Source organism: Antedon bifida, chromosome 4, assembly GCF_963402885.1.
Source record: "Antedon bifida chromosome 4, ecAntBifi1.1, whole genome shotgun sequence".
Taxonomy (NCBI): Eukaryota; Metazoa; Echinodermata; class Crinoidea; order Comatulida; family Antedonidae; genus Antedon; species Antedon bifida.
Window position 1 is genome coordinate 26,869,989 of NC_136229.1, and position 13,556 is coordinate 26,883,544.

Here is a 13,556-nt window from a genome sequence, read left to right on the forward strand (position 1 = left end):
TTACTTTGATAAGTTTGTCACCTGTATTCACCGTCATATATATTTTTTGCCAATATTCATCCTTTTCTTAGGATCCCATATAGTTTGCCTTCTACAAAACTTTTACCAATGCCTCAAACATTTTCTGTCCAATGTCATCATGCCATGGCCAACAAACACCTCTGTGAGATTTGCAGCATTCTTCATTAATCAAGATATCATCTCTCTTTAAATGTTGGCTTTCAAACTCATCAACTAGATTTGCCAGCTCTGATGAAATTATTAATTTGTGTTATTCCAATGATACCATGCTCAATGACCTTGATCAATTGATGTAAATCCAGCAATTCCCTTTGTCACACATACATGTCGTCTCATATACTCCAATATCAGTAATCTGTTGAAAGTGATACAGCTGAAGTAACTGGCCATAGTTCAGGTGGTCATGAGCAAAGAAATATTTTATAAAAGCACGTGTACTTTCCATGTGTGCAGATATCGTTGTCTTGTGTCTCTGACATATATAGGGATAGTTTAACCACATCTCTCTGTATTCAAGTTAATATCTTTATGATCAGCGTTTTTCAAACAAAATGATACGTCACTTAGAATCATTTTCTCTGTCTGAATTTTTTCGAGAAAAGTGTCAGAAGTTGTAGAGAGAAAGCAGAGTTTTTAAGATATTTGTGTCACTGTTGTATAGGTAATACAATACAACAAAAGCACTGGCCGCAACACTATTTTCACAATGCTACATGTTTAAAAGCCATATAATTCACCAGGTCGAAATAATTGCTTCTTGATGTCATCTCTGTCCACCTCCACTCATCTCGGGCAAGAGTCATCACCAGGCATTCTTGTCTTTCCCTAGTACATGAGTTTTTATACCACAACCATGTGCACTCATCAAACCAGTGTATAATGGTGGTCAACTTTAAGGTACATCTAATGAAATCGGTTGAGATTGTAGAAGATGAGAAGTGGGAGTTAATGCTGCCCATGAAACTTGTGAATGAGCTGTATCTTTCTTCAAGCTTCTGCCAAAAGTTGACAGGTTGAAAACTTACCAACCATACTGGTGACCATGGCCTTGAAGTTTCAGACATTGAATTACATGGCAATAACGCATTTATTATTGAACACCATATTTATACAGGATTTCACAATCTATATTATAAGTTAGAGAGTTTGTACGTTTGTTTGTTTGTTCGTTATACAAATGTTTGTTACTGCACATAACCTTACATATTGGGTATCAAAATGACCAGAATTGTACCGGGAAAGTTCTAATTTGAACATCATCCGCCATCTAGGATCTAAGTTAAGCTTGGTTCCCACTAGGACGCAATGCAAGGACGTAGATGCAACGCAAACCAGTTGACCAATGACAAGCGACCGTCAATTAAATCCATCGCTTGTGATTGGTCAAATCCCTTACGTTGCGTTACGTCGTTTTGTTGCGTCTCTAGTGGGAACCAAGCATTAGGGGCCAAAATGTGGTCAAAATGGCCCACTTTTCCTCACTTTCGATGTTAGTTCTGTTTCAGCACGTAACCATGCATATGGGGTATCAAAATGACCGAAATTGTACCGGGAATTTAATTTTGCTTAGGCTAGGGGTAGTAAGCTATCAAATTGACCAGAACTGTGTGGTAGGAAATTGTTATAAAGTATTTTAATTATCCCTGGAAAGGGGGTGGGGATGTATGCCTGTCACCAAGACCGAAACTGTACTGGGAATGTTTTAAACTACATCTGAAAACAGGCACTGAGGGATTATGAGTTGGTAGTGATGGCCAACATAATTTGTACTGGAAACGTCTTAAACACAATCACCCAGTATCTGGGATGTGTTGGGAGGGAGGAAGAGGGGCGGAAATACTGGCGTAATGAAGTATAACGTGATTGGAATTGTACTAGGAAAAGTTACTACATTTGAACTGTCCATGGGAGGAGTTTGTTTTTGTGGCTGGGATGGTGATAGGAGAAAGAAGGCTGGGGGCCGCAGTATCTAAATTATATATATCAGCCAATATGACACCTATTCATTTACACAGTTTACAACGTACTTAAAACATAGGCCTATCATAGCTATGTATACCCCTAACCCTAAAGTTGAATTGACATTTGTCCTGGGAAGAAATTGTTTTTAAAAAAGAAGGGTGGAGGTTGGCGGGTATAGGGACACTGGGGTCTGAGAAGGCTTTAAACTAATTTAGAAAGCCGCCCTGTGGCGGGTATAATTGCCAGTAAGGTATAAATACATTTGTTTTATATTGTGGTCCTGTCTGAGATACAAACATTGAAATACAAGTTTCACTTTTATGAAAAGAAATGAGATCTATAATTTAGATTTAGAATTAATTGTTGCTGAATATTTGATATCAATGTAAGTTGTTCCATACTTTTGCAACTCCAACTTTGAACGATTAGGTAATTCAAGGGTCATAGTAGGGGTATTATATATCTATTATATAGAGAACATTGACAACTTTAGACAGCCTTATATTTAGACAATCCTATGAGAAGTGACTATTTTAGAACATTGTGTTGAAACAACAAAAATTATTTAAATTTATTTTTTAGTGGCGGCCATTTTGAAATCCAAGATGGCCGACAGATTATTGCTATACATAGTTAAGATTGTATAATGTGTAATACCATCAAAACGGACTTGTTCCACATTCATAATTTGTGTTATTGGTGATATTCTGGTTTTAAATAGGGTTATTTGAGTATTGGCGGCCATCTTGAATTTGGTCCTTTAAATTTCTTTAGAAAAAATGGCAACATATTTTTTTTCATTCCTTATATTATCAAGATATGAAATAAAGTCAAAGTTTGCTTTTAACAAAAAATATACACGACATTCATATAAACGACATACCAGCCTACATTAGCTAGCAAAGAGTTGCTTAATAACTCTATGATTGTAGGTTTCCTCATCATGTGTTGGTGTCGTGTGATTATTATTACTTATAAGACAGTTTTACATCACCACTTATTGACACTGACTTAAAATAAAAGTAATTTCAATTGTCATTCATTCAACTATTTATTGCAATAAATAAGAAAAATGTATGAGAAACACGATTACAAAAAATAAGAGTGAAAGGGGTATATTACAAAACCTTTAAAAACCATTAAAGAACAGAAAATATGGTATCAAAAATTAAATACAAGTTTTTTAAAGAACTCTTAGACACTTTATATCGATTTTGGCCAGGATAGCCCCAGAAAACCCCAATTGAACCAGTTTAATAATTATAAAAAATGTATTCTACAATAACTTAATTTTTATTTTTTATTGTTATTAATTTTTTTTTATTATTATTATTATTTTTTGCCATTATTGACACGCGGCCATGGTTATCTGAGTGACGGAAGGTGACAACAATCCTGATGAAAATAGGGTTTATTTTTGGGGAAAACTATTCAAAATAAAACATTCACATGTTAGATGTTAGATCATCCACCTCTCAATTTAATAAAGAGTAACGTTTGTTGCGTCAATCGGAACAGACGGGTCGGTACCGTACCGGTACGTGCCCTAATGAGTGGGTTTCAAATTGAGGACATTATACAACCTACAAAGGCGTTTTCTACTTTCTATAGAATTTGTCGTCATGCTAAATAAAAAATATACCTACGTTAGTCACTCTAACAAGACAATGTACTCGTCTATTGTTATTGAAATTGTGTAAAGAAACCCCAATTGACAGAAGGAATTCGAGCGTAACGCGAGGAGAGCGATTTACACAAGAAATAACGACAGTGTGTGAATAAAATGTCAACGATCCGATCGTTTAGTGAATAATAATAGGATCGCCTCAGAAAGAGCAGCAAGGTATGTAGTGATCTTGTTTAAATACTTATAATATATAGTATATATAGTTATCTAAGTAATTAAACATATGAATTGATTAGGCGATATTCATTGATCATTTCCTTTATAAATATTTTAACGTAATACAACAAGATCAACTGGGTTGATGAGGAAATGGGTGTTGTATAGGTTCCGGTGCATCGTCGTCACCTTGAATGTCGTCATCCCACAGAGAAGGGTATTTTTACTCTTCCCCGATCATCTTTACCATGGACATCACTACCATCATTACGAAGTTCATCGTCGTCACCAATACCATCACCAACACTACCTTCATTAGAAACCATGGTTCTATCGTCATTTTAGGACTTCACGGTCTTCGCCGTTTGATTTGATTTGAATTTATTAGGAAAATCATCATCAAAAATACATATACAAAATGATAACATAAATTACGGACATTACAAATAATACATTTATAAAAGATTATCCAGGAAAAAAAATAAAAAATATAAAAATTACAAAGTATTGCATTAAATACGTAAATATAACAAAAACAATAATATAATAAAACAAGTTAAATTAAAAGACTATGATTGACTTATAGTTATTTTGTTGAACAGAAATGTGATTTAACGTTTTTCTTAAAATTAAATTTGTTTTCTATTTGCTGAATGGAATGAGGTAGGTTATTCTAGGCCTTTATGCCTGTATAATACCAAAACATCGCCACTACCTTCATCATCATCATCATCGTCACCACTATCAACTACCATCATCTCCACGATCTTCTTCATTCTCGCCATCAACATATACCGATATCAATATCTACCTTCTACACAACTGCTTTCATTGTCATCATCACCACTATCAACTACTACTATATCGTCACTGCGACCTTCCTCATCCTCACCATCACCACTACCGTCTTCACCACCCCCTTTTGGTCATTATTACATCACTACCGTAACATACCATCATCTACACGACCTTCCTCATCCTCACCATCATCAAGCTAAACCACTGCCTTCATCATCATATTCATCATCATCACTACCACTACCGTTGTAACATACCATCATCTCCACGACCTTCCTCATCCTCGCCATCAACATCGTCGTCTTCCCAACTATACTCCATCGTCGTCATCATCACCATCATCTTCATTATCACCATTTTTTCGAACTTTATAAAAGTATAAAAGTGGTATGTGTTTATTATTTTCCTTCGAATTACCTTGATGGATTTAGTGTAGGCCTACGGTACAGTCATTCTATATTCAAATAATTATGTTGGTTTACCGTCCGGTGAGAGAAATAAATAGACGCAAACATGCAAATAATTATTTTTATGACGTTTCCACAAACAATGACCGGTACGAGAAAATTGAACTAAAACAATTAACTTATGATATTAATGCTTGTCAACATTCAAAGATATCTCCATTGTTGAAACTTTTAAAAATTAATTCAAATGAATATTATACTTTATCCAATTTACACAGGCATATTTAAGTCCATAAAAATAAAAAAAGTGAACCGAGGTATATTTTCTAGTGTTTATAATAATCATAATTGTACAAAATAATTGGTTTTGTGGCTTTTATTTTGTATTACGTCGTAGAAAATAGTTGTGCAGTAGAGTGGTATAGCATTCAGACTTAGTTAATTACCTGGATAAGTTGATTTCATGGACAAATTAGATCGCCAACTTTTAAAAACTAAATGGCCTATTCAAAATCTGATTTTATTAATCTTCATTTTACATGTTTTCGGGGGATAACACATCTTTAAACCACATTGGTGTACTACTCATTGAGTCAGATGGAAAAATTCAAAGTTTTATTTCAGACAAATTGTTCATAAAAATACAAAGCGTACACCGAAATGATGGTGCAACAACAGAATTGATAGCAATACAATAACAACGTTTTAAAATTATAAGTTTCCCAAGTATCTTTGTTCCAACCTCTATTGTTTGCAGCTGCTTAAACGGTAGATTAATAATAACTGTAATAGTACTGTATTTCTGTTGGGTGGATTATTGTTGTTGTACAATATCATAAAATGACGTCACAATAGTGGGATAAATAGTAGGTTCTCTGAGTATAACTGAAAGGTTAAGCACTTTTCACGAAGGTTAACTCTATAGTACATACATTCTTTTATAAAATTATATGACAAAAAATGTGCTTGTGCTTTATTGTTGAAACTCATTTAAAGTTTGGTTCTTACTGTCGCTTGTTGGTCAACTTAATTACGTTGCGCGTACAGTACGTCTCCTTGTGTAAATGGAAACTAAGCTTTAAAATACTGACGTCTGTTTCAAGATAGCACGTGATAAGAAGCGTTTTTGATAATTACAAACACTTTTAGATTAATTTTCGACGACCTATTCTGTAGGAACCGTTAGTTACACCATGTGGGGACATTGGAACTGCCCGCTTCCTAATTCGATTCCTTGACACAGTTCTGGCGGATTCCTCTGTCCAGTCGACCGACCAACAATACGCGCCCGTCCGAGGTCCTGCAAATCGAAAGCGCTCTATTTATAGTCTAGTAGATGAAATGTTGACTTTTATAATTTGAAATAGCACTTTACAGATGACTGCTAACCTAATTTACAAAACAAAACGTCCACCACTCCAAATAAGATAAAGTTAAACCTTCTGGTCATTGTGATGACTCCATTGGAAAGATACAATCTAAATACGAATAAATACTTTACATATTTGTGTATATCTATCTATACTGTTTATATATCCAATACCACACATGCTTGGGCTTGGGCATTTCTGGTTTCGCGGAATATTTTCAATTTTTTTGTTCAATAGGGAAACAATTGCAACCTTTTGAAACTAAAGAAACTTCTGGATTGGAAGAGTTTTCTAGTTATACTGTAGTTTGACTATACAAAAAATAATGCATTGCATTAATTAGGGTAGAATCACTCTATGGTATTATAAAGAGTACATTTCAGGAAGTTCCTCCCTTAAGGCACATATGACTGTTAAGTGGGCACCATAAGTTTTGTTCGGATATCTGGCTTACCCTGAAATACCCTTTATTTTACTATAATAATTATTATTGTTGTTGTTAATTATTGAGATACTACAATAATAAAGAATAAAACATTTATAATATTTTATGTTCTCTTCTTTTTAGATGAGGGACCCGAAAGAGCCGGGAGATAATTATAACATGAAGGAACATATTTACCATGATTCCAACGTTGTACAGGGTCTTCCAGGTGAACAATTGAAAACAAAAGGCTCTAAACAAAAAGTTTCAAACAAATCACAGAACTCAAAGAAAAAGAAAAGTGAGCAATCTTCTGAAAAGACAGTGGTGAAGGTAAATCCATATGATGAGCCTTTTGCTCACGAGATGGCAAAACCAGAAACCAGTTCTGGCAAGCAGAAGAGTAAAGACTCAAGTGCTGCGCGTAGTGGTGGCAACTCAAGAGGTTCTGTTGGAAGAGACGTCACCACGAAAAGCGACTCAGAGGAAAATACTGCTCCAAAGAGAAGAGAGTTGATATCCGCTCCAGCAGGAATTGACGTTGAAACTTTACCAGTTGCATTCGTAGAGAACGAAACTGGTGAATCTTCTGGAATCAAATTAATCAGTAAGAAGGAAATTGATGGAACAACTACGACCACCACCACCACCCCAACCCCGACACGGAAACCAACATTTAGTGCTCTAACACGGCATCAGACCTGGAAAGAGGAAGACAGTTTTGGTACTACAAAGAAAGCTGTTGTTGTTACAAAAGTCAAACCAAGAGTACAACCAGAATCGAGAGAAGTGCAACATTTCCGAAGGAATGCATTCATTATCACTTTGTTCTTAGGCACGATTCTAGTGATTGTGGCGATAGTCGTTGTATGTTTAATAGCTTTTCAATGATGGAAAGAGATCAGCGGGAAGATGGATTGTTGGTCAGGTTTTATTTTATGCAAACCGTTAAAAGGGATTAACTTTCCTCGTGATGGTTACAATCATGTGGTGCAAATAGGCTAGAGTGCTTCAAGTTCTTTGAGTGACTCTTTGGGAACTTTCTTCAAGGAAAACACGGTTCTTCAAATGTTTTTTTAGAATTATCTGACGTGGCCATACGGTACTTTCACTGTTATTAATTATATACCCATGGTACTTTGTTTTCTTTAAGCTTGTTCTGGAGTTATTCTCCAAGAATTGTTCTTTTATTGGAAGATTCGTCACTTGACTACTAAAAAACTTTCGTTAGAACACTCGCCTTTAATAATTGATCATGTATAATTATTTATAAGTCATTTCTTATAATCAGCGTATGATAATTTGAATCTTACTGGTATCATTATATGCCTGCGTATAAAATCTAATACAATTTCTTGTACAGTATTTTCAATTTTACAATCACATTTGGAAGCCGCGCAATCATTTTTCAGTTTATTTTACGCGGGTTTTGATGCTGTTTGGTATTGTATCTTATTATGTACAATAAATAATTATAGGCCTACTGTAAATAATAGTATAATAATTATAGTAATAATTATATTTATGTAAATCTGTAAATTGTTCAACATTTTTTATTAACTTTTTGTATTAATAATTTTTAACCGGTAAATAAATAACATTTTCCTCGAATGGTGACAATTCACTTCACATAGAAGTATATCATTCTCATATTTACATACTACAGTATTGGTGTACGTCATAATCCCATCATGCATCTTGTCTAGACAATGTAAACAACAAGTAACTGTATTTCAAAACGTGTGAACAATAGCCTTTATCAAATACTTTTCAAAAGATGTGCGTTACCTAATAGCAATAGTAAAAATATTACAATAGGCGCATAACACACTGGTACTGTAATCGGACACTTATCGAAAACAATTTCACATTTCCTTACGATGTAAATTTTCCTTATACAATTATTATGAAAATCAATTATTTATTTTATAAATACAAAAGTAGAAACATTCCTAATAGGCCTAAATTTGTTAAAGTATACAATATGCCTACTGTAAGACATTATTACATTAGATTGTAGTCCACACTTCGAATAAAGATATAACCAATTTATTACATTCAAATAGGGTTGTCTTATTTATATCATGCTACGTATGAATGAATGTCAGCATCACTAATACATTATTGTATCAACAATTTCGAGAGACAGCGAAAGTAAACATTTTAGGTCGTCAGATAATGTACCGGTATTAATTAAACACAAAGGCCTACAATCTATAATCGAGATTTTGGCGAGGACGCAACTTATCGTCTGCGCGGTGTTTTCAGCGCCGCTGCGGCTCGAACACTGTACCCGCGTTATCTCTGTCTACACTATTACTAATCAAAAGTGTGATATGCCCAAATATGGTAGTGATATGCCCAAATATGGTAGTGATATGACATCATCATGTCCATATGGGCACATCATATAAAGTTTGATAGTGTAACAGAGATTTAGCTTCAACGTTACGTTATAGTGTATTCGGTTTCGTTCGGGTTTCGTTGATAATTGTATACAGAGACATTTTAAAACGTGTTTTTTCCGAACGCAAACAAAATGTGACGGATTTTATTATGAGAATTTTGGGGGTTATTTTCGTCGTCGTTGAAATGATTTATTGAATATTTCAATGTTATGCTACGATGACCATGTTTTGATTGCCGTATAGTAATCATAAGCCCCATTGCAGCTATTGCACAATCATTGACCTTGGCGATAGATAATTATATAGTTTCCCAAACAAAATAGAACGATATCAGACTATAAATAGCCTGTTTTAATTAAGGACCTGTAAAATCAAATTGAATTTTGCCCAATCAAAAGTTGATTATGATTAAACTGAAAGTACAGTAAATCGTTTAACTAAATCAAGGCGCTTCTTGTTTTGCAACAATATAACACAGTTGTTATTATATGTACAGGCATTGAGTGAGAAAATAAAGTGGATGGAGACAGTGTGTGATTTTGAATAGTTCGGCCTACTAATGGAATCTACGTGGATAATAATATGACAGTTAAAAAAGTAAATTGAAAACCATCCTGTTTTTTTAAAATCCCTTTTATGACATTTTATTTGAATTTATAATTTTGCTTAATTAAATCATAGAAATTTTCCTTTCAAATAAATAAATAGAAAAATATAGGTACAGTGTTTAACATTTATTTTTACCTTATATATTCACATAGGTAAACAGTGTACAAAACATGAATTCTATCATATTTTAAATAAGAGGATAAAGCTTACTCTAAGTAACTACATGTAACTGTACATGTTTTGTAGTTAAATAAGTTGTATTTAACAAGAATCAGTTCATATAATTGTAGTTTTAATAAGATTTTAAAATATTTTATTACACAGTCTATTTTAACAGTGCACTTTCTTTAACCACACTAGCCAACAGATAATATGGCAATATTTTATGTAAAATTACTGCTAGATATCATACAGTATCAATAAGATTTAAAAAAAATCTTTCTTGGGTATGCTGGATCTGCTGGTAGGAATTATTCAATGAACCAATTGCACTGTGACTATGTTTTTAACATCCTATATATGCTGTTAATCTTACAAACAAGTGATGTTCTTTAATACTTTAAAGATACAAGATGGTAGAAATGCCTCTTTTTCCATTTTGGGGAATGGTGTGTTCAAAGAAAATTTCTTCTTTTTAAGTTATATCTCACTCTTTGAGAAGAAAGGGCTATTGTGGGTTTATCCAGGTAAGCTAGGCACGAAATAGACTGGCACTCCTCTGTGACTGCCTTTCCCCAATTGTGGACATTATCAACCAATTGCACTGCGTGTTTGCTGACAGTCCTTGCTGCAAATAGGCTGCTCCTCTTAAAACCATTGTTCTTTTGATATTTCTTTTTGAAAACCAATCAATGGTTGTTAATTTTCTTTCTTTTTATCCGACTCTGACGCTCGTTTTAACGATAACAGCTTGGCCTTTTTCACGTTCACTACCAAGTTACCTGTCTGATATAGCCACATGCTCTGTCGTGAAAATAACAAGATAAATGTAGTGATTAGACTGCGTAAAATAATAATAACGTATTCATTTATTTGGCACAAATTTCATTTACAGTATATATATATACATGTATATATACTGTATGTTTGTCATTATTACCCTGGTTATTTTGATCAAACATATATGGAAAGATACAGCCAGTAATCAGAGCAGTTGGTGTTTTGACCTTAACCCTAACTTGACCTCAAATGTAAGTAACAGGTCTTGTCCAAGGACACAGGCAATGCGACGAGCATGTATTGAACTTGAACCCCAGATCCTGCGATCCTACACCGCACACTCTCAGTCTCCGACTATATTCCCAGGCGGCCTTGCATCCAGAACGCAACCAGCCCCAAAGTTTCTCAATTTTGGTGATCTGATGAGAACCGGTGGTCCCATATGCAATCACCTAAATTTTATCAATATATGTTAAAGAAATCTAAAAAATAATTACCACCATAATAAGACAGTCGATGAGAAGCGGTACAGAGAGAACCACGGTTATAAATAAGCCATTTGAGTCAAAGTATTGCAGTCTTGAGAACGACCTATATCAGAAAGTGAAAAAAAAACACTAATCATAACTTTTGGAAGAAAATCAAGCAAAACAAGAACGTGGAGTTAAATGGTATCAAGATGCTAATGTTATATGATGCATTTTGTAGGTCATGGGATTCGAACACAGTATTTAAGTAACTAGCCAATCATCACAATGACGATAATGAATAATAGGTATTGTTTTTATGGTTATCTTACTTGTAATTTTTGGCAGCAAACTCATTGATGTATTCTGCACAATAGATAAGTCCCACTGTTTTAAAGAGGTAAATGCACTTTTAATATCATAACAAGCATAATTAGCTATATAAATTATTGAAATTAATGTGTATTAATATATCTACATCTACACAACTTGTATTATATTATGTACAGTATATTAATGGTACGTAATTATGTATATGCTTTTGATTCCATAATTTATCATAGTGACATGAGCTATCACAACTGATTGGTCTGTAAGCATGTGCAGATGGTAATATAGCATGTGCTGTTTATTTTAGTAATATACAGAATTATTCTTTGGAATGATATTTTATTTCAGATTACACAAATAATAATAAACAATAATCATCACTTACACATGGTTAAAAACAGAACAATTTGAAAATTACTATAGTGTCTAGTTAGAATTAATAAAACTAAGAGAAAGATTTGTAAAGTCACTAGGCCAATTATCCATGGTTCATTCCAGTCAATCTGTAAGAGAAGAAAACATAACAATTTTTACGGTAAATTCATGATAATATTAACACTTGATTTTTAAAATTATGGTGTGGGATTTTGGTAAACTTTCATCATCAGATTTTAATCATAGTATATGCAAACCAAAACCTAGCAACATAGGTTGTATAAGTACATAGCAACTTAGCTAATACGTTGGCATGGTCTCTAGTAGTACTGTAACTAGTATAGACTATTGTTATACTGTATATGCGATATAGTTAGGCCCAGCAGTTGAGTTAGGCCTAAACTTTACGGATTTAACATCATTAAAACAAATTACCAGACAGTCAACAATAGCAAACAAGTGAAGGACTATTAAAATGATTAATGGAGCCCTGGTTTATTACCAACCAAGCCTAGACAAAATGGAGCTATGCCTAAACTACCAGTACACACAGCCAGGCAGGGATTGTGCAATGGACCCCGCTAGGCTAGAGTTTAGAGTGTCTGAAAGGAAAGTTTCGGAAAGGCTAGCCTGGCGAGAGATTATGCATACATACTCCTAATTATTCAGATAACGCTTACGTTCTTTAAAAAAGCAAGGAAGCTATCAATGTCGCCGACTCGTACGGCATCTGGTGGTAAATTAACCATATTTTTATCCTACAAAGAGAGTCTAGGCCCCACACAATATAAACAACGTGTGAACAAATGACACGACACGAAAACAACAAAGTGCACCGAACCATGACCACAGAACCGAAATACTGGTGACGAAATAGAGGGCGCAGTTGCATTTTAGTACACATTAATAATAATAAATAATTACTATTTTTAAAGGACTTTTAAAATTATTATTACCAACAAAAAAAACTGATAAGACAAAGTATATTCTTTAACTTTAGAAATGTGGAATTCTCCAAATTTAAACATGAGCTTCAAACACTCAACGGCAATCATGTTTGGGATAGTGTTGTGTCCTTAAACACAACAGAAAAAGCAAATTTCATCCTTGGAAATGAAAATGATACTCATCGGACAATGTAATAATTTAAAAAATAGACACATTATGTAAAACGCTATGGAAAAAACGACTTGATGCCATAAGTAATGTTTGTGTTGTTGTGTTCGTATAAGTTTAATCTGTGCATAATTAGTTCTTGATTTACTTTTGTATATTTATTGTCGCTTTTTTTTGTTTTGTTCTTCTTGTGTGCCATATAAAGGTGTCGTTTCCAATAAAGATTATGTATTTATTATTCCAGAAAAAAAGTGAAGAAATTTTAATCAAGTAATCGTGAATTGAAAGTTATTTGTTAATCTTCCTATTTCTTCTTTCAAGATGAGGCATGCCTCACCCGTTTTTCGGACTTGATCCTCGTATTTTATCAACTTATTACAGTATACACCGTGTAATGAATTACTTTATTTTGGTAATATAATAATTATAATATTAATATGTGAAAAAATTTGTTTTTAGATGACAGTCCGAAACTTGGTTTATTCTC

The 13,556-nt window shown here is 33.8% G+C and overlaps 2 protein-coding genes across 3 annotated transcripts; one reads left to right on the top strand and one right to left on the bottom strand.

The window, feature by feature from the left end:
• The first annotated feature begins 3,702 nt into the window (after positions 1-3,702).
• Positions 3,703-7,976, top strand: LOC144840141 (uncharacterized). Its single transcript, XM_078695828.1, has 2 exons — positions 3,703-3,826; positions 6,970-7,976. The coding sequence occupies exon 2, from the start codon at positions 6,970-6,972 to the stop codon at positions 7,714-7,716; it is 747 nt and encodes a 248-aa protein (XP_078551954.1). The 5' UTR covers positions 3,703-3,826; the 3' UTR covers positions 7,717-7,976.
• A 1,948-nt stretch (positions 7,977-9,924) lies between these two features.
• On the bottom strand, positions 9,925-12,761 carry LOC144839885 (transmembrane protein 18-like). 2 transcript variants are annotated; one of them, XM_078695457.1, is made up of 5 exons: positions 12,634-12,761; positions 11,997-12,081; positions 11,581-11,635; positions 11,279-11,372; positions 9,925-10,805 (listed from the first exon to the last, which is right to left on the bottom strand). In XM_078695457.1, the coding sequence occupies exons 1-5, from the start codon at positions 12,700-12,702 to the stop codon at positions 10,701-10,703; spliced, it is 408 nt and encodes a 135-aa protein (XP_078551583.1). In that variant the 5' UTR covers positions 12,703-12,761; the 3' UTR covers positions 9,925-10,700. The 2 variants fall into 2 exon arrangements, with proteins under 2 accessions (XP_078551583.1, XP_078551582.1); XM_078695456.1 differs by having other exon boundaries at positions 9,929-10,805; positions 11,964-12,081.
• Between the last annotated feature and the right edge of the window lie 795 nt (positions 12,762-13,556).

Coding starts and splice junctions, on each gene's coding strand:
- LOC144840141 (XM_078695828.1), top strand. CDS start 6,970: ATGAGGGACCCGAAAGAGCCGGGAGATAATTATAACATGAAGGAACAT.
- LOC144839885 (XM_078695456.1), bottom strand. CDS start 12,702: ATGGTTAATTTACCACCAGATGCCGTACGAGTCGGCGACATTGATAGC. Junction 11,636..11,963: donor TGTTCTGTTTTTAACCATGT/GTAAGTGATGAT, acceptor TCTTTAAAACAG/TGGGACTTATCTATTGTGCA. Junction 10,806..11,278: donor TCGACTGTCTTATTATGGTG/GTAATTATTTTT, acceptor TTTTCACGACAG/AGCATGTGGCTATATCAGAC.